Here is a 22,332-nt window from a genome sequence, read left to right on the forward strand (position 1 = left end):
AGTAAAAGTATAATTTAACCAGAATATAGATATGCATAAAATGTTTTTTTTAACGATAAATACATTCATAACAAATTTACAATTATCCATAATCTAAAAAATACAGGATAACTTACAGTACCAAATACATTTTACATAAGGAAGATATTATCATCTGCGGCCATAATTTGATTCGCATCAGACATTTTGTTAATTGCAGCGGTAATTTCGTTCGATGTAAATTCTTGACTTTGTTGAGTATTGATATATTCGCGTACTGTTGATAATGAAAGTGATTGTGCCCTTTGTTGTTGGAACAATTTATGAAGAAGTGCTCTGAAAACCTTCAATCTGAAATCACAGAACATATATAATATTCAAATTTCCTTGATATAAATAACAGTTTGAAAACAATTAAATACATACCTTTCTTCAGTGATAGTTGCAGTAGTTTCTGATTCTACAGTTTGATCAGAATCTGGTGCTGATGGCTGACTTGAATCAGTCGATTTCATTTGCGACCTAGTAATTCTTTTTGCAGCTTCATCAATGTGGCTGTCATCATCGCTTTCAAAATCATATGGATCTTGTTCTCCCGCGTTATTCTTCTTTGTACGTTTCTTCTTGATTTCGTTCTCCTCGTCTCCACCTGCACTTTCTTCGCTATCATGTCGCCTTCGTTTCTTCCTTTCTTTTTCCAGAACTCGTTTGAAATAGGCAAATTCTACCAATTCTATTGCTGCATGCGCATCATCTGCGGTAACGTTTTTTGATAAACGAGCCTTTGCATGTGCAGTAGACAATCGAATCAATGTTTCTAAAGTACGAGCTGTTACTGGTTGAGTCTAGTAAGAAGTAATAAGAAATTAATGAGGAAATAAATGAAATAAATTATAAATGAATAAAACAATGTACCCTTGCAACATCAGAACTTATCGATTCTTCAGATCGTAATTTTGAATATTCGGAAGCAATTACTTCACTAGCTTCCTCTGTAAGCTTTGGTTTCATACAACGAGCTATGTGAATATATTTCCTCATAAAACTTATAGTTAGTAATTGATCGCTAAAAGAACATTATCATTCTACAAAGTACTACAAATATAAATGTATAAATGTATAACAGTTTAAGTACCTTTTAGATTGCAATAATCCATGCAATAAGGGATCATATTTTTGGTAAACTTGAGTGTCATTTTCATCAGGAAGAATTTGATCTGGATTTTTTGTACTTAATATATCTACTTTACTGCCTAGAGGTAATGCCTCTCCATCTTTTTCTTTTGTACTTCTAAACCTGTGCATTCTAACAACATGGTCACTGATTATTTGATCTTGTTCAGAATCCACAATGTCTAGCATAACAAATAATAAATCGAAACGTGAAAGCAATGAATCCTGGAGTCCAATATTTTCCATTGGTGTCTTATATTGATCGTACTGAAAAAGATATATGTATAAACAAATACATATTAATTTATATTAATGAATATAACGCGATTTACTCTTCCATAAACTGGATTTGCAGCTGCCAGCACTGAACATCTTGCATTTAAGCTAACATGTATTCCAGCTTTAGCAATTGTTACTTTTCCTTGTTCCATCACTTCATGAATAGCTGTTCTGTCAATGTCTGACATTTTATCAAATTCATCTATACAAATAATTCCGCGATCCGCTAATACCATAGCCCCAGCTTCAAGCCGACGTTCTCCTGTCTCATTATCTATAGTCACTGCGGCTGTTAAACCCACACCAGATGATCCTCTACCAGTAGTTGGTATTGCTCTTGGAGCTGTACACAAAACGTAGCGCAGAAGTTGCGACTTTGCAACAGATGGATCACCAATGAGCAAAACATTAATATCTCTAATAAAGGAATTAACTATTAGATCTTATTTAAAGTCAATTAAAAAAATTTACTTGCTATGCATATAACTTAACGTTTCTTACCCTCTTAATCTTGTACCATTAGGTAATAATTTCTCAACACCACCAAGTAATAAACATAAAATTGCTTTCTTCACATAATCATGACCATGAATGGAAGGTGCTAGTGATCTAGCAAGTAATTCAAAGATATTTTTACAAGGATTGTTTTTTGCAAGTTTTTTACACTTAGCAATATCATCATGAGAAATAGTTAGATTAGCTTCTTTGCTTAATTGCATGATATTGTTAGCAATTAAGATCGATCTGTATAAGATAGTTTTTATATTTAAATAGATTTAAATATTATTTTCAAAACTTATATTTGTTAGTTGGCATACCTGAAAGTTCCTGTTGTATATCCTCCTTGTTTACCAGGTAGACATCTGAAGCTTCCAACAATCTGAACTCTGTCTCCAGGTTTACAAATATCTACTAAATCATTATCGCATACAACATCTATACTTCTTGGTAGCTGACCGGTTGGTGCTTTTTCTGGCATTTCTTGAATTGTTAATGTCTGATGATCTTTGTATGTAGAAAGGCCAAATTCTGTTTCTAATGGATTACCATCTTCATCCTATATTTGCGAAATTAGAAATATGACATGAAATATTTATTTTACTTTTGAATGATGGTATTATAAATAATTACTGTAGTTGGGTACACAGCAGACTGTGGAAATGCTTCAAATGAAGTAAAGTCAGTATATGTTCGTTCAATTACTGTATGTGTTACATTGCAATAATGAACACTTCTCACAACCTTTGGACGTACCAAGGAACCTAACAAAGTTTAAAACACATATTTCACAGAATCAAAATATAATAATATTCACGCATAAAATTGATATGATATATAATATGATATAAAATTGTATAACTTACATTTTGTAACAATACCTTCTACACATACCAAGTTACCTAAAAAGCGTGATGTAAGGGTTCTTGGTGTAACATGTTTATTTCCAAAACTTCCTTCAAATGCTATAAAAAAATCTATATTTTGTTTTGCATACTCTGTGTCAATGCTTGCAACAAATTGCTTTAATGCATTTTGGAAAGCTTGATGTTCTTCAAAAGAATTATTTAATAGACTATAAAAAGAATTAGAACCAATGTGGTATAAAATATTGTAAAATTAATATAATTAATCATACTTGAGAAACAAGATCAGGAATGAACAAAGTAGATTTATGTATACCTCGCTGCACGAGTAGGATTCTTTCTTCGTAAATCATTAACATTTACATACAGTCTGCGATTGTTTTCTTCAATCATATTTTTAACAAGAGTAGTATAAATGCCTTGATCTTCCTAAGGAATAAGTAAGAAAAAGGACGAATAATATAGGGTTAAGAATTATAAAATTTTACAAACTTACCATATCATCTAAAAAATCCATATACTCTCTTTGTATTTCTTCTAATCTTTGATCTCGATCAATATCCATTTTTTCCGATTAATTTTACTGTTTTAACACAATACTGTTTACAAATATTTTTACAAATATCTTCACGATTATAAAATTTATATACACAAACACGACTGAAAACAACCGGTACGCATTCGTAACAGTTTACGCGGGAAAACAAGAAAGTTGAGGCGTCTTCGATTATCAAAATTTATTGCGCTTTCCAGCAGGTGTCAGCACAAGCTACAAAATCTAAAAATTTGAGATTTTATAAAATTGAAAATTTTATTTTAAAACAGTAATACATCTAAACTATTAAAATGATTAAAATAGGAGGATGAGGTATATGTTATATATTACTAATAATGAAATAAAGACATAATTAAAACGTCAAAGTCTTTGTATTTTTTATCTGCGATCTCAGCGCAGAAATATAATTATTTCCTGCGTGAGCTTTCGAAAGAAGCTTTTACAGGTTTATATTTCAAGGTCACTTAACATGTATGTAAACCACATTTAGAAATTAAAATAAATGATATATATGTTGGCAGAATTTTTATGTGCTATTAAATACAAAAGCTGTATATTGCGTGTATGTATAAACATAAGGAAAATGCTACCTTCTTGCTTTCATTGTATTTTCCAGTAATTACGAAACAAGCTGAAAGTCTAAGTATACATTTCTTATCATCCTTCGATTTCACGTTTTGCATGTTTCGTTTGATTAAAAGCAACCTACATCATTGGTGATATAATTTGAAACATAAATGTAATTTTGCTTTTTTTTTTGTTTTGTTTTGTTTTTGGTACTGCAGTATTGCAATGGGCACACTAAGCTTAGTATACGTAAGACACGTATACAAGGGTGCCTAAAATACAATCAGACAGGATTGAAGTATATACTTTGAGCATAACCGTTGTTTTTTTCTAAATTAACGTCATCCGTTTTGCTTCTCGTGAACACCGTTTTCTTGTGGTTTCAATGGTTTTATCACATCAACTTCGTTTAGTTGTTCTATATCTAGTTGTTGCTTTTTCTTCTTCTTCTCCGGTTTCCTAAAATCATGGAAATGTGATAATAGTATTTTTTGATATTTTACCCTGTGAAATGAAAAAGAAATGTCGTATATCAACATACTTTCCAAATAATTCGCCATCTTGTATAGATTCTGGGAGCTTCTTATTTAACGTCTCTGGAAGGAGTAACGACATAACTCCACCAAAAAGTACGCACGATCCAAAAATAACAAATGGTAGAGGCATCCAGATTTCAGACTACAAAATAGTATTTATCAGAAATAAATACATCATAAACATGATTAGGAAGTAAAAATAATGAATGAATTACCAAGTGAATGACATGTGGAGCAATTACTCCACCGATTCGAGCGAATGTCGAACTTGCTCCAAGACCGACATTTCGAATAACCGTAGGGAATTGTTCGGCAGTAAAAACGTAAATAGCACCATAAGATGATGTAATTGTGAGTTTACCGATCATCGCTAAACATATTATGAGCCACTGAGCATCTAAAAATATTCATAAATTAGAAAATATTAATAAATTAATAAAAAACAATGCAATAAAATTTAATTTTTGTTTTGGTTCTAACCAGCAGGTACAAGCAAGATTCCAAGTAATGCAAATCCTGCTATTAGCATGCAACCGCACAAGATGATCTTTCTTCCCCAACGATTCAATGTGAAGATTAAAAATGTGTATGCAGGTATTTCCACCAACCCGGATATGACGAAATTAACGTAATCGTTGCCACCAAGGTTGGACACATGCCAGGATAAACCGTAATATGTGCCACTATTTACAAGCCTATTAATAAGGAAAGGATGATATATTTGCAAATAATATATGCTAAAAACTACTGAAAAATCAAAAGGAAAATTAAAGTAAAGATTACCAATTGAAAAATAGTAAAATACTCTTTCTTCTCAAGTTTGGATACCGAAAAAGATCAAATAACGATGGCTTTCTATAATCTGGTGTAGTTTCTTCGTTATTACTATTAAGAAGCGTATCCAGAGCTTCGCTCGGCATCTCTACGCCATTTTCTAAGGAAGCTCGTTGGAGGAGATCTTTCGCCTCTTGTACACGACCCTTTGTCAATAACCAACGTGCGGATTCAGGAATGAACCTATAAAGTTTCTCATAACAACATTTAAAAAAATGAATAAAAGGAAAATATGTCTTGATTGAAAGCACTGAACAAAGAGATATTGATCTTACCACCAGTAGAGAAGAAACGCAATGCTAGGTATAGTGATAGCGATTTGTAGCATTCTCCAATCGGTTATAAAATACGCAAAACCAGCAGTTAGAATATATCCAGTTGTGAAGAACAATTGGCAGCCGACTCCAGCTACCAAACGCTTCTTTGGTCCTACCATTTCCAAGGCTGAAAGGCAACGTTGTCGTTCTCATTGTCAGTATTATAACATCAAGCTATAATATTAAATAATAGTAGTGAAGAATATATGGTATTTATTGAATATACGAAATTCGTAAGGCTTTACCTATTACATAAGCGACTAAAAAGACTCCACTAGTAGTGGAGCCAACTATTAACCTGAAGACAACGTAGGAAATATACTCGGGGGAAACTGCGACTAGTACACCACCGACCAACTGTATGACTAAAGACAGGAAGAAAATTGGTCTACGCCCAAACTTATCGGACAAACCACCGAAAATCATCGAGCCAAGCATGACTCCTACCATAAACAACGAATCCCCCGTAGCTCTCAACCATGACCTATCGCAAACTAAATTCCACTGGAAATAAAAAGAGATAATTGTTTGTTACGTTCGAAGATATAGAAAATATTTGGATTTATCATTTTAATGTCACGAAGACATGAAATATACCTCGGAAGTGGTAGTACTTTTATATTTGCTTCTATCATAAACGAACGTTTCACATGGCTTGTATCCTTGGGTGTTGGGACTATTTGGAGTTAATGGTTTTTCTCCGTGTATATTACCCGTTGACGTGTCAACGTACCTATTGATCGTTGTCTCATTAACGATATTAGGAAGATCCAGCATGTAGCATTGTAACAATTTTTCCTGCTCATAACCCCCTGGATAACTCGTATTCAGTATGTGTGGCGGTAAAAAATATGTGGCATTCTCCGGATTTTCATGTGGTAACAGACATCTAGAACGAAAATTTATTTATGAAAATTCATTCTAGATATATAATTTATTATTCAAAGCGAGTTTTTAATCAATTTGAAAAACTCAGAGTATGATATTCTTTCAACAATATAAAAATATCAACGATCTATTTAAATTGCTAGAATAAGATTTTACCTAGCGTTCATTTTTGCGCTCAGGAAGACTCCAGCGATTTTATGGAAAGCGCAGGATATCGCCGGTAGACAGAGCAACAGGTAGATTCTGCGTTGGTATCGGCCGAACTCCCCCATTCGAAGTATAACATCGTCATACGCCATTTTTCTTTGATGCTTCTAATTCTTCTCCGTTTGCGCCTCCAAATCCCCGTAGTCCTTCTGCTCGGGGATACACTTCTAAAGTAACTTTTTTCTATCGTCGAATCCGTTTCGCCGGAAATAATGATTTCTTGCCTCAAGGAGGCCTTTAACCGTATCGCCGCTTCAATGAATCGAGTTACCGATTCACGAATTTTAATTTTGGAAAATCTTCCTCTATCTTTTCTTCTTTAGAAGAAGAGTGTAAGTCTATATTGGTGGATTATGGCATTTTTAATAAAATAGAAGTTATATCAAAGTCGTTGTCAATAAGACAGTCTTTAAGAGTACTTTTATCTACTTATCTAAGCAGACAGTTTCTTGAACGTGTCAATGATCTAACGAAAGTTTAAATTGACTGTGTTGGCTCGGATTTTGGTGCATGTAAATCTCCCACTTTCACCCTGAAATTCAGAAATTGAATAGATTTGTGAAATTAACTTGTAAACATGTTTAACAATAAAACAATTAAAATCGAAAAAGAATTTCAATCGAGTTCAAATATTGTTCGGAAAAATTGCTTAATCATTTTTGCAGCGAAGCGTTGTAATTTGCCTAAAATTAGTTGAGCATTCAAGGACACCGAAGAACGATGTCTCGCCAAATTAGTTAGCTATTTTGGCATTCCGACTTCAATTTTTCCACTTTCATTATTCTCTGTTATATACATAAAAATCGATGAATGTATTTATTCCACTTATCTATATCGGTATTTATATTAGTAAGTAAATAACAAAATTATAAAAAATGGAATAAACTAATATGATTTTGAACTACTAATTTGTCCTACACGATCTCCAATACGATCTTTACTGCGCTACAATTTTAGCAGAATTGTAGCGATAAAATTCGTTGATATTACAATAAAGGCTCGTTAAAAATGCCCATTTCAATGACTGGAAGAAAATGTAGGAAATGTAGACTATGAAACAATAGTTAGGAGCAAAATGCTTCGTATAAGGATAAAAATAATTTGTAACTCAAAGGATATGCAAATTGACTGGATAATCACGGAAACTATTCTCAAGGTAAGATATATACATATAAAATCGTTCTGAACGGTGTGCACAGTCAAGAATCATCAGGACATCGCGACTAACAGGCATCTCGATCAGATAGAGTACCTTGTAATGTTACACGATGCGATAAGTATTGCGATATGAGCTATACATTATCGAATCATTAACAATGTAAATGATTTAATATACACTTGCTTGAATTTACCGGCTTGAATTCAACCTAACTACAGATAATCATCGGAATTGAATCTGACCAAAACATTTATACGGATATGTACTTGTATCTATCAGAAATATTTACGTAACGCGGAGATTACTGTGAATAATTCATCAGATAAAAATAATGCAAAATATATGTGAAGTCGAACAAGAATGTTTAATGAATAATCTTCAAGATTGATAATGAATGTAATATTATGTTAATAGTGAACAATATGAGATGATAAAATAAATATGTATTTGGTAATATAAAGCGGTTGAATAAGCAAGTCGAATTTATGGAATGAAAAAAATTTTGTATGTTTACTTGATATATACTACTTAAAATGGAACACTGTTTGAATGAGTATACGAATATTTAAATTACGAGCTACATTGGAGTTTTGATGCTTATTTCAAACAGAATTTCTAAACTATCTTAAATATGCCGTAATCGTTGTATTATAAGTATAGATATTGTAGGAAATCAGTATAATTCGTTCCTTTTTCTGGAAAGTGAAGTTGCGTGAGTGAATACTTAAACTTTTAATTATAATCCTACTAATATAGTGAGTAAACGTTTCAAATTATATCTTGTTTCAATATCTCTTGAAAAAAAATAATCAACAATCGACTGACAATTGAGATAACGAGCAGATCTATTTGAAGAAGATAGATATTTTTCTGCATAGTGACAAGGAAAACAATTACCACTGATTGCAAGAGTGATCATCGTCAAGGGGGAGTCTCTTAATTTACAAGTATAAACTCGACTTTTGTTTCAGTCGGTCTGTATGCTAATTGAAAAACAGTTTCTGAAATGATTGGTGAAACCTGTACGCTATATTATAGTTCTATGTGGAAATTACATAAAAATAAATTTACAATCGAAAATCAGTAGATTTCATGTATGTAAATAGGTTGGATGTATTATGAAATATATGATATAATGTATAATATAATGTAATAGAATCATAGATGCGTGTATATGGATCTTATGCAATATCATTTAGACTTCCTGAAGAAAGTAAGTACACGTTGCCTCGCGTGTCAGGTTGAAGAATGACAGTGGTCTAACTGTTCTGTATTTCCACTCAATGAAACGTATGAATTAAACGTATATACCTCGTGTGATCTTTACTACAGAAACATTTTTTATCTAAAAGATCCTTATACCAAAATTAGGCTTATTGTACAATAAGCATTACTTTTTTGCCTCTAATTTAAATTAACAAGTAATTAACTAAATATTTTTTCTAAAGACTATACAAAACTATAAGAAGATAGCGAATCTTCAGCAGCACGAACTTCGTTACCTCTTTTCTATTAATACTATCCTATCAGCAATAATACCTAAATAAAGTTTAAAAAGATTACACAATCTTGTTGATTATCTTTCTAATATAACAAGATCTCTATAAAAGCCCTTCTTAGATTTTCATTCAACTAAAATAAGTTCAAATCATGCATCTTCTAAAATTATTAAAAAATAATTTTCTTCTTAAATGTATCAACTTCAAAAGCATATTGCCTTATTTACAAGAGCCAAAAGAACATGATCAACGTGCTTGTACACGTCACGTGTTATTATACTCTACAATATACGCTCTTATGCCTTATACATATTAAGTATCCTAATCGCATTTTAACCGGATACTCGCTAATTAAAAGTATCGTATATGTTTCCTCACGTAGTATGGTCACTGATATGGCAAGTTATCACACGTTTATTAAAGAAATCAGAGAGTGGTCGTTGGACGAACGAATACGAAGCAATCTTGCACGCACGAAGGCCGGACGACGACTGCCGGCGCTTTGGCCGATGCCGATGATACACAGGAACTCAAGTATATGACCCTTCCTCAGAGGTATAGCAGTGGCGCCGCAACCACCACCATCGGCTGAACAAGTCTACCCTCCTCCTACCCTCACTTTTCTATCACGTTCACCGTTGCCATCCACCAGGACTCCCACCAGCTTTCTTCCACCCTCGGGAGTGCCATGGTCAACCATACCAAATGGTTGTCTGAATGTCGATGACTTGTTGCTCCCAAGGAAGATCGTGAAATAGAAGAACAATCTTTAATTGTTGGTACTTTATACTCTTTTTCCTTAAACATTTTTTTTCATAGGTAGCTGGAGATTTTACCTTTGACATTCAATTTTCTCTGTATTTTTATATTTATCATTTTCTATACTCGATCTATATTTTATCTTTTTATAGTATTGGTACCTTTCGTGGTCAATTTTTCTCTATATTTTCACATATATTTATTACTATATATTTGTTACTATCAATGCTTGAAACTTTCGATTCCTAATTCTTTATTTCGTCTCTTCCTGCGTCCATCCAATTATTTTTCATTGATGCTAAAAAGATTGAACTTCATATACTACTGGTTAAAAATTCTTCATTCAATCCTCAGTACTCTTTTAAAGTTCGTTATCCTTAATTAAATTCGTTTCATCTCTGACCATTGAACCTCCAAATCTGTGTCTTTGACCTCACCAGAGGCTAAAAATTCTACTTCTAATTCTTTGTCTCGCTCGACTTCTCGAACTCATCCTGACCAAAGACCTGTTGCAAACCTGTTGCTCCTCGTTGAATCAGACGATTCACCGTGCCAAATTCATTTGGACAAGGTGGATGAACAGGAGAAATCAGCCAGCAATGTGCGGACAACATCGTTGGGATCATGTTGCTGGCGGAGGTTCGTTTGCTTTTTGCATTCCATCTTGGATTGATGCAGAGGTTCCTTTGGATCTTTTATTATCTAAATGCTTCTATCATATTAGAATAAAATATATAAACTATGTATTTTTCAAGAAGGAACAATTATAATTCTTAATAAATGAATAAAGTATTCAATTAGGTTTAGAATCATCTTTGTCGAAAGCTTGAAATAATTTTTGAAAAAAGAAAAATTGTATCTAAATATCTGAAGGAGAATGATCATATCTATTTGCCATAAGCATCATTTGAAAATAAAATTCACGTTTATCTCCGATCTATTATAAAGAGAAACATAGCAGGTAAATTCTACTACTACTCATACATGTGAATGCTTGAAGATGTAGGCAGGAGACTATCTTCAAATAGATATTTCATACGTTAATGACCTAAGTAAATATTTAGATTATCTTCCTGTTGAAAACTTCAATGTCTACTGTATTATGTAAGAAGAATTAGATATTATAACGACAGATCTCTGTGCAAATATCTGCAAGAAAAAGATATTTCAAGAGAAACCAGTATTTACACCTTTTTAAAGATTCAAGAAGACAATTATCCATCACTACTATAAAAAAATGCGCTTAAATTGTGATCAAAATAATTGACGCATTTTTTCATGCCAATTCAACACATATAAAATATTAATAATCACAAAACTTGTAGTAACGATTAATTATCCTTATTCGATAAAATCTCCTTTAACAATTAAGGAAACATATCATAATTAACCATCAATTTTATATGAAATGATCATTAAACATATAAAGAGTACCAGTGGTCACAAGCACACAGTGGAAAGCAACTAGAAAAGGTGCATATATCGTGCGGTCATAACTATGCGCATTGAGTCATGCCAGTTCTCAGGATGCAAACAGATCGCGTAGCGGCGAGTTGATAACACAACGAGCTGGGCGAATTGATGGTGCCGCGTGCGTGTAACGCGCTGGAAACGATGACAAGGTAAAAAGTGGTCGTTTGCATTCGCGGCATACCGCGGCAATTCAGTCGCGTGCTGAAGCAGAGCCTGATGTTCGTTCACGAAGAGGCTTAGGACCGTTGGAGAACGCAGCTCCTGCTGGAATTTAGGATCCTTCCAGAATAAAATCCTTTTAGAGATTTTCGAATATTTATGACTGCTCAAGAAGGTGCTGGTTGACCATTTGCTTTCGGGAATTAATCCGATAGAGCATGTTCCTTTTATTATCTTTCGATCCTCTCTGAAGAGAAAAGAGGTTTATTTTTGCCATAAGGCAGTACTCTACCCTAGACAATTACTTTTACCTATTATTACGGAACATAAAAAAAGAATCAGTAACTACGTAGATAAATATGTAGATACATATTTTTTAACTTGTAACCAAAATTTCAAGTAATTGTCTTCAATAACACGGGAAATAGAATATCATCTGTTATGTAATTACTTTTAAACCTTCAAGACTAAAATACTCTCTTAGTCCTTCATTTTTTGTGTTTCTCTTCCTGATATGGAGAAATTTCTTCAGGGATGAAGTTGATGGTGCAAGATAGGTCTGAGGATCTCCAGTACACCGTGACCCGGTAGAAAAGTAAATAAATCGATGGAAACTGCAAGAAAATGTAAATTATTCAGGGTGCGTGGCGATGGGAGGCACGAAAAACATGGAGGACGAGGAGATCTTGTAAATTACGATTCTCCGGTGATCCTCGTGCGGACGAACTCCCTCGAAGGACGAGTACAAAAGAGGACCGAGACGCAGAGATGTAATTTACAACAGGTTTTCGTCCATGGAAAAACATTGACGGGCATGACTGAAACGCACAGTCGTTCAGACGCCAGATTATATCCCGTAACATTAAGAACCATAACACTTTGTCTCGTCAGCGTAGATCTCACTCTTTCTTTCTCTGTCACACTTTGTCTACTCCATTTCGCGTCTGGTGCATTTAAAAGAAACGGATAATTGCACTATAACCGGATGCTCGATAGTTACCCCAATTCTTTGTAAATTGCAATACCGCGGGACGAAATTGAAGTTATTATGCTGGAAGATATGGATGATGCCACAGTAGGAACGCTTCTCCCGCTTGTTTCGCTTATACTACTTTATTTCTTTCGGAACTCTTGGGATGGATAGTATTCTCTTGATAATGTTCAACTATTGATCCATTCTACTGATAGCGAACCTAGTAAAGAGGTGGTTTTATCAATAACATTCAATAAATCTAAGTATTTAAGCTATACTATTTAATGCATATTATATATATTGTTATTCTGTAGGATTTATTTAAAACGTTTGTAATTTAACTTACTTCAAATAATGTAATATATTTTTTAGATTATTAATATAGAAATCAATCTGAAAAATAGGTCGAATAGGTGTTCAGAGACACAGGATACTTGTTAAAATAAGTTAAAATATTTTATTTTTTTACTTTAAATTATATATTTGATATTTTTTGTATATCGTCTGGTAATGAATTAAAACATGATTATCAAATAATTTTACGTCTCTACCATTAAAAATTTTTCACCTCGATATATTTAGAACACAAGTAGATAGAATAAAAACAGTCTTTTGTTTCTTTCTCCTATCTGTTGGAATTGCCATCGTTCATTCGCTTATTCTCTCATCACATTGGTTTATGATTCTCCCATTCTACGTTTATGATGAAACTTAAGGACTCGGGCGGCATATATCTGTGAAAAGAGTAATCAACCTTACGCTATCTATAAATAGAGTGTGTGCGTTTATGCGAGTTCGGAGCGAGTGCCGAGAGGCTAGAGCGTGAAAGGGAGAAGTCGGGGTACAGGTGTATTTCCCGTCGAGTACGAATTGATTTGAGAAACATTATGCTCCAACCAACAACCGGTTTTCACATTGATTGCCCAGCAAATCGTAACTTTATCGTTCGTGCCCACGGACTCGCCGATATTTCTTTTCTTTATCTGCTTTCCTTCATCGTGAGAGCATTTTTCTATCATTATTTGTTGATAAAAGACTGCCTTTAAATTTTCTAATTAAAAAGCATTCTTATATTAATATAGTATGATGTTAACACAAATAAATTTACATAAATTTTCGTCCTTTTGACACTTTGTTCCTTAAATAAAAATCATTGCTCTATGCTATTTTTTGACATTTTTTACACTTTGAAAATTAAAAGCTTCTTAGGATGCTTCTGTGAAGATTTCAAAATAGGAATGAAGAATTCCGTTGACTAAGACTTTATCCTTTGACTAAGAGCGAAATATCTTCGTAGAAAACCAGTTATTTTCTGTGACGTAAAAATAATTGCTTCTAAATATTTAGAGGAATATTCATGGAATAAACAAGTGTAAAGTCCTTCTATACTTAACGTCATCGTAGTAAAGCGTCGCTTGCTTATAAGCACGCAAAGTAGCAAAGCTTAGAGGAATTCTTGAAATGCTCTCTCAGAATAACTTGCATGTTGGTCATTTTATTCTAGTAGATGATTCTTTGTTTATTTTGAGAAGATCTTAATTAAGATTGCGGCTTTCTGGAATTAGAAAAAGCTGTTGAAATTCCTAAAATGGATGACATACAACATTCAGTGAACTTATAATGAATAATTGTTTACCCCAATTGAAAGTATAATTTAGTATTTATTTCCAAGAAAGATCAATTGTCTTCTACAATGGAAATATTATCTTTTACATCATGTAAATTGTTTCACTAAACTGATCTCGAGTCGATAGCTTAATCGGTTGTCTCACCAACGTTGGATGATTGGTCCGATGACAACCATTAATGGAAGATTCAGAACATCAAACATAAAAGTGTCTTACAACGACGCTAAAACGCCATGACGGCTTTAATATCCATGTAAAGTTGAATTCATAACATAGAAGTATGTTAACGTCCAAAAGTATTTATTGCGGGTTTAATGTCCGACTACTATTGTTGGGTTATGCATATTTATGCATTAATGCGAATTTCGAGTATACAAAAATTTATAGAATCCGTATTTAAAATATCCAAAGTAGAGTATTCCTTGCAGTTTAATAGGCGAGAGAAACCTCTATTTAAGTTTATAAAAATATGAATTTGCATAAGTATTTGTAATTTAGTTACAAGTACTATAAGTATCGTAGATCAGAAATGGACTATGTAACAATTTGAACTAAAGTAGGTTATTTAATTTTAAGATATTAAATTTTAATTTATACTCCATGTGTCAAGTGGTAATTGACATTGATATTTGTAAACAAACGTGCATTATAAAAAATACGAATTAGTTAGAACAATTCGACCAGTTGGTTTTGTTCGTGATAAAATAATCTTATCATAAACCTTGGTATGGTATATGATATCCAGTTACATATATTATAAATTTTAACAATGAATTCTGATCATTAACGTTTATTGTCTTTGACATTTCTTTTTTATCATGAAACTATTTCATACGTGTTCATTTTAGTAGTTACGTTGAAGATCATTCTGAGATATTACCGTCTGCACGATAGATCCTAAGAGGCGCGTCATTGCTTAATCACTCACTACATTCTTCAACTCGAATATTTAATCCTTACGGAGGAAAATGAAACTATTTACAATTACGATCCTTCTAGAGATTTGATAAATAGGGCTATATAAATTCTTTTAGTAACAGTCTTAATGCAACGGATAAATGTTCTCTTTACCATAATTTTTTTTTAATTTTTTAATCATATTATTTTTATCATAAATTCTAATTACTCACTGAAGTATCTAATAACACAGTAATTAGAGGATTATTAAAACGATATTTTGCTAAAACAAAGTTTTTCGGATTGCTATTTTCTGCAATAATCTTAATTAATTTTTAATGAATCAACAAAAGTATTCGTATTAATAATTATCAGGTTAAAGAAATTTATCGTCGGTTACGTTATAAAAAGTTAAAAGTCTATGTCCTTTATATCTATTCCTTTTATGGATTTTAGGAAAATGCAAGACAATTCCGAGATTTCATAGAACAGTATTCTTTTTCCTGACGGACCGAATTATATAATTATATAATTTTTTGCAAGTTATCCCGATTGTTCACTCTGGTATACCTATTCCTCGCGCTTACCGACCGCCCCTTTTGGTCGCAGACACGAAGTTTTTCCTTTTTTTCCTTCCATAAAAATTCCAACGCTCATCCCTTCTACTCCTCTGTCACGCGCGTACAAAGTCATGACTTACATGGGCGCCGATAGAATTTCGTCTAAAATGGGGAAAATTAATAGTTTTTCAAATCCACCACTAATTATCCTATAAAATTAACTTTATCATTTTTTATGAATCTTTAATCTTTTTTTTTGTACTTTAGTAAATGAATTTGACATAACTTTCAAGCTGTATACATTATAATAAAAGTTATATAAGTTTATGAAATACAATGAAGATTTAGATAAAAATACAAGTATTATTGAAAACCCATCCACCTGATCAACATGCTGTTTCACACGGGATCGCAGCAACCACGCCTTCCCTTGACGCGTGATTCCACGACCCACGTGGATAGACATTCTCTTGGAACGCTCACATTTTACAGTTATCGCGCACCTTAGGGAAACGAATAATTTCTAACAGCGTCACTGCTTGCCTCAAGCAGTGTGTTCTGTGAAGGATGTGAATATAACTGGTTAAATATTCCGTATTTACCAAAGACAATATTCTTGAACATTTTGGAACTGCATATTCCTCATTTAAGTTTAAAGATCCCATTTAACATAACATTTTTAGTTGCGCCAAACTTCAATGTTTCTACAAAAAAAGGTTCTAATTAAAACACAAAGATTAAAAACAATCTTCCATTGTCTTCTACCATTTATAAAAAAACGTATTTTTGTAAATATAATTTGTAAAATGGAACTTAGATAGAAAATTGTTTTATCTGTTAAATATTGTAAAGAGTATTATACTTTGGATGTTTCATATATTTTTGCATATTGTGTGTTTTCTGTGCATTTTTGTACCTTCAAATTTCCCATACGTGTATACAGATTCACAGTCTACTAATGACTATCTACAAACAATTCCATCGTTAATTAATCAAGTTTAGTAAAGAGGACAGTAAAGTAAACAAAATAAAGAAAAAAGGTGCCACCTTGAAATCGTTATCGCGAGTCCAAGTGTTGATAGAAAGGGGCACAGCATCCTTGTTGAAGCAGAAAGTAGAATTAGAAACTGGTGGTAAAAAATAATGTTGAAACGTCAGTGTGTCGGCGCCCATGGATGGCTACCCCCTTTTAGCTACTCCCATCGCCGTTGGAGGCCGAGAGAGCAGAGCTCGAGAGCGAACTCGAAGGCTATTTATAGTAGGGAGCGGCTTCTAGTTCCCACCGCGTGAAAAATCGCGACTGGTTTCCTGCGAGCCAAAGAGAAGGAAAGAGGAGAAGGGAAGCATTTGAACTTTGGAGGGAGGTAAATGAAAGGAGGGAAGAATGAGTGGTACGGAGAAAGAAAAAGGGGAGAGAAGGAGACAGAAGGAGACACAGGAAAGCGAGAGAAGGCGGCTGGTTCTGTCTGTATACTCGTCTTGACTCGCTTTCTCTTGTCCATTTGCCTCGTTTTAAACGTTCGCCCCGAAAGGCTTGAAAGCCCTGAAAGGCCGCTGTCCTTGCAAGGGCGCTCCCGTGAACTACACTCGCGGAGGAAGCAAGAAAGTCGCTGGAGGCGTTTGCATCCCCCTCTGAGAAATTTTAACGTAGAAATACAGACACCAAACTCAAGCTACTGGCGGGAAACTGACCAGCCGAGTCATCCGTTTCATTAAATGCTCCCCGGGATCATTTGATTTCCTTTCAATTGAAGACTAGAGAGAAAGGATATAATAAGTCACATTTCCTATTTTCTTAATTTTTTACAGAGCAGCAGTTTTAAATTTCTATATTCTTTTGTCAATTAATTATACGTTACCAACATTATCCTTTTTTTAAATTTTGAGTTGAAAGATATATTTTTATATATTATTATAAATATTACTTGTTATAATATTAAAATATTAAACAGATCAATATATTATCAACAATTATCTTAACAATGTCTTAATAATTATACTTTTAACTGAACCTAATAGATTCCTTAATTTCTAAATTTGATGTTACTCGATTCAAAAACTGAAACAAATGAGATATAAAGTATTGAGTACTATATTATACTCTATTCTAAATAGAGAAACTATTAAAGATTCAAGGTAAGCAACATTTGAGCTCTTATACGATGTTTTATATGGATGATTGACTTGATGTGAGCGCTTCAGAACATTGGTGATATATAGAGTCAACCTGTTTCTCAGTCAACAATATTCGAAGGCCTAAGATTTTATGAAATCGTTTTCCTCATTAACATGTCTCTGTGTAAGAATATATATCCGTCGTCTATTCGCATACGAGATGAAGATCGTGCTTCCACAACTTTCCATATTCCATTTTATCCAATGTGCATTCCAACAATGTTTATCTTGGTTATGGGACAACAATATTCAGATGTTTAAGGAAATCCTCATCATTGTTATTGCAAATATTTATATAATTTTTGCTGCAAATATTCAGTGACTCGTGTTCTGCAGCATAGAAAAGTGTAAGATTATAAATTGTATGATTAAATCTTAAGTTCTAAAATGAATATTTGCACGGAGTTTGTTTTCATCTGCACTATTTTCCCGCGTGTATTTCGTATTACGAGCATGCGCATTGGTAAATTTGTTCACCAGAAACTCGCGCATAGTTGGCATGCTAATGACCCAGATTGTTTCACAGAAATTATCAATGATATAATTACTCTTTTCGTACGAAATCTCCTGACAATGTTATTTTCTAACACGCAGAACGTGTGAACATATACCCCTCCTATGATTGAGGATTGCTTTCGCGATCGTTCATATGAACTTTTTATTAGTTGCTTAGCTGACCCGGCGTCATGTCGGCTGTCTGCCGGCCGGCCAAGTATGCACAGTTAATCGATAATGAATATAAAAGCAATGGTTCCACGACAAGTGAACCAATTTGTACTTCCTACTATACGCGAAACATACGTCAACCTTTTATACCTGTCTGTCTCTGTCATAGAATCGTAGATTTCCCAGCGAGTAGCAGCTAGTTCGGGGGCTCACATCACATATTAAAACGTCAAAGCACTGAAAGCACACACTAACGAGAAAAGGACAGGTCGAAGACCCGATGATACTGAATATGTACTTTCCAAAGCCATTGAAAGATGGCGTTGTACACTATTTACGAATTATTGAATATCCATTTGGTTCATAGTAAAATTTTACATAATTAGGATGCTTTTAAACTTTATGTTACTTTACGCCCTGCGTTTTACTCGTACGAAAGAAAATATATGTATATTTTAAATATTTATAAAAATATAATTTATAATTTCAATGCATCGTCGCTTTGAAGATGTTTGCAATGCATAAAAGTATTCATTCATATATACGTTGTCAACTTTGTTCAATATGAGTTAACAAGAGCGAATCATATATTTGATCTATTGTACTTTGATATTGTGCATTATACTTGCACTTGACCTCTCGTCGAGTTTCATGCTCATGTACAGTTGAATATTGATTCATATGGGCGATATCGTTCGATAGTATTGGGAGAAATGCATGATTGCATTTGAAATGAAATGTTTGTTCGACATTTTCGGGTAACCAATTCAATCCCAAAAAGGGAAGGTTGTTTCATTCTAAAGGCAGCACACATCTGTTAACTGTAGTACATTGCAATGTGTATAAAATGTTGAGTATAATAGTAACAAAGTATTGAACTATGTGCGCTATTCTTTAAATTACATTCATGCACAATCCTGCATACAAAACAGAAATGCGATTAGACGCGTGATTCTAATGCATGTCACACAATTCCACTTGCTGATAATGTACGCTCTACAATAATGTGTCTTTCTTTTGAAATATCTATTGTAACTAGCTGGATTAAAATTACTTTCATTATTTATTTTTTATTAATTTATATTACATACTTGAATGATGTTTACATTTCTACTGTCCTTCAAACTACTGTTTTATTAATTGAGAAATTATTAGAATAGCGTTCAGCATCGGATAGCAATTGGCTCTGTGGAGACATTAATGTAGAAAAGAGTAAAAAGAGCTTGGCACCAATAAAGTACGATCAATATAAATACAAAATCGATTAAACGTTATTTAATACTTCGAATTGTATTCGGAATCATCGAAACACGTGCTTTTTCCTTGTTTTGTGTAGGTTAGCGCACTTAACTATCCTCATGTCAATTGATAGATGCAATCTGTACTGTAATGCCTTAACGTCGAACTCTACCGGCTCTCTACTCGAAACGATTGGCATTGACTGGTGACAAATGCGTAATCACCTCGCATTAACAGTGTACATTCTGAATGGGACCACAGTCCGGTTGGACGACAGTATAAGTATAGAATCATAACGAGTGCTATAAAAAAATCATCTTCTTATGCTTTCTTTTATAAATTTATGTACAGTATAAATAAATAAATAATTTGTGTATAATAATATATAAATAGATCTTGGTACATATGTATGCATGTATAAATCCAATGGGAAATTTAAAATATAACAATTAGTTTAACAATTTTTTATGATACCAAAATTAACTAATAGGAGTACCGGTAGGCAAACAATTGATATAATGAAAATATATGTATATTGATAGTGTAAAATTTTTCAAATTTGAATCCATGAAGAATGTTTAGTTTCTCCTAGAAATTGCTATTTTATTGAAATCGGAGTAGCTATTTAAAGATGATTGTTTGGATACCTTTTACTATTTGATTCCTAATTTTATTTTTATATATCTTTGCATTTTTACTTCTCCTCCTTCAGATACACACAGTTATATATTATTTCTATTTTTATATCTTTATCGCGGTAATAATATAATTAGACAGCGTCACTTAACATCATATAGAGCTTGTGTTCAAATAGCAGGACGGGAATAGCAGCGAACATATTAATCACTGGGATTACAATCATTCGATCATTTTTGATACCATTTATAACATTTAAAAATCTGTTTGAAAATATCATAGTACATAATTATGTATATACACATAAAAAAATAATATTAATACAATAAAACTTACTTAAATTTTGGATCCAATGAAATTTTAATCGTCCCACGGTCATTGATTATATTACACGATACAACAATCAATCATATTGGATGTATAACTATGTATATCATTTCGAACAGTACAAACATAAGACACATTTACTATTGGTATATTTCACAAATACAATTGCTATATAATTACATCGCTAAAAGTCATAACACTTAGTAAGAAGCACATTTAAATTTTTTGATTATCGATATCTATGATATCAGCACACTATAAAAATTAAAGAGGATATTCGCGTGTATGATTGTTGTTATGATCGAATTTACGATTAAATATTTACAAACTATAAACATTCAGTGTTCCATAAAGATTCAGAAGGTATCGAGGATAGGAAACCTCGTTTATTCCGCGGAACAGTGTTCTCCATGTCAAGAGAGAGTTTTGTTTGTTGAAACCGATTCACTGCAGTCCGTACTCGTTTTAACGTTCGCATAAGCTTAACTGACAATGAAATGAAGCTTTGTAATTTCCAGGTCGTGTGCACCTATCTAGAGTGGGCATGAAACAGATACAATCAAGGACGTGTTAAGCATAGGCTACTTGTAACTTCGTGTAATTCACATTACTCCTCATTGAACGAAAGTAGCGTATTTCGAACATGTAGAGGAGAAGGTGGTAACATGGAACCCCATCGGTAAATTGAAATTTCACTTGAATACAATATTTCAGGCGTACATGTATTAGACAACAGTCTAATTATATTCGACACAAAACAACAGAAGTAAAAGCGAAAAAATATCAAATGTTTATTATTTATTTACCTTTATCTTAATATTAAATATTCAAATTCTTTCATGTATGTGTCATTTCCAGTTGTTCAAAAGAAAAACAATGTAAGATTTCCTTATTCCTACTTTCTTCTCAATTTTGTATTTTGCATAGTTACTACATATTTCCTTTTCCTTCTTTGCAAATATCAATGGACCGATTGATTCTATACCTGTTTAAAAAAAGTAATTGATGGTAATTAATAGGTTATTCATACTTCCTGTCTCGAGTGTAACGATGTAAGATTATATTTTTAAACGAGTAAACAATATATTGATCGTTTGATGCAGTGTAATAACATCTGAACCATTGTGTAGAATTTTCTACTTAACCATTTTTGACGTGAGCTTGTTGGTAAAATATTAGATTACTACCTTATTATTCTATTAGCTGAATCTATTGTTTAATTTCAATTATGAAGTCTTCTTCCTGGCATATGTGTTTAACAAGGTCGACCAGATTAATGGAGCAAATTTCGAGGAAATACGATACTTCATTATATCGACACTAATATTTATATAATAAATTATAGGATTAATCAAATATTGTATCACGAATAAATATGATATATATGTTAAAGAATTTCTTCTATTGAATGAAGTGCAGGAAATTTGAACGTTCGAACTAAGGGTTGCGGAAATAGCGATTTCTGCCGAAAATGAACGAGGC

General features: G+C 32.9%; 2 protein-coding genes across 16 annotated transcripts; both read right to left on the minus strand.

Annotated features, from left to right (window-relative positions):
* Positions 1-68: 68 nt before the first annotated feature.
* On the minus strand, positions 69-3,517 carry LOC132912998 (DNA replication licensing factor Mcm3). Its single transcript, XM_060970884.1, has 11 exons — positions 3,292-3,517; positions 3,112-3,224; positions 2,796-3,004; positions 2,563-2,693; positions 2,250-2,488; positions 1,933-2,175; positions 1,485-1,848; positions 1,115-1,419; positions 895-1,045; positions 406-824; positions 69-330 (listed from the first exon to the last, which is right to left on the minus strand). The coding sequence occupies exons 1-11, from the start codon at positions 3,358-3,360 to the stop codon at positions 132-134; spliced, it is 2,442 nt and encodes an 813-aa protein (XP_060826867.1). The 5' UTR covers positions 3,361-3,517; the 3' UTR covers positions 69-131.
* A 186-nt stretch (positions 3,518-3,703) lies between these two features.
* On the minus strand, positions 3,704-21,463 carry LOC132913095 (organic cation transporter protein). Of its 15 annotated transcripts, none has more exons than XM_060971086.1 (18): positions 16,855-17,562; positions 16,724-16,769; positions 16,190-16,511; positions 15,835-15,969; positions 13,069-14,277; positions 12,750-12,942; positions 12,447-12,693; positions 12,201-12,363; positions 11,772-11,996; positions 6,650-7,232; positions 6,203-6,494; positions 5,851-6,109; positions 5,564-5,732; positions 5,238-5,471; positions 4,935-5,149; positions 4,670-4,851; positions 4,460-4,596; positions 3,704-4,377 (listed from the first exon to the last, which is right to left on the minus strand). In XM_060971086.1, the coding sequence occupies exons 10-18, from the start codon at positions 6,790-6,792 to the stop codon at positions 4,260-4,262; spliced, it is 1,749 nt and encodes a 582-aa protein (XP_060827069.1). In that variant the 5' UTR covers positions 6,793-7,232; positions 11,772-11,996; positions 12,201-12,363; positions 12,447-12,693; positions 12,750-12,942; positions 13,069-14,277; positions 15,835-15,969; positions 16,190-16,511; positions 16,724-16,769; positions 16,855-17,562; the 3' UTR covers positions 3,704-4,259. The 15 variants fall into 15 exon arrangements, with proteins under 15 accessions (XP_060827069.1, XP_060827053.1, XP_060827075.1 ...); XM_060971070.1 differs by having other exon boundaries at positions 16,724-16,773; XM_060971092.1 differs by having other exon boundaries at positions 16,190-16,310; positions 16,410-16,511; positions 16,724-17,562.
* Between the last annotated feature and the right edge of the window lie 869 nt (positions 21,464-22,332).

The sequence above is a fragment of the Bombus pascuorum genome, chromosome 1 (genome assembly GCF_905332965.1).
Source record: "Bombus pascuorum chromosome 1, iyBomPasc1.1, whole genome shotgun sequence".
NCBI classification, from domain to species: domain Eukaryota; kingdom Metazoa; phylum Arthropoda; class Insecta; order Hymenoptera; family Apidae; genus Bombus; species Bombus pascuorum.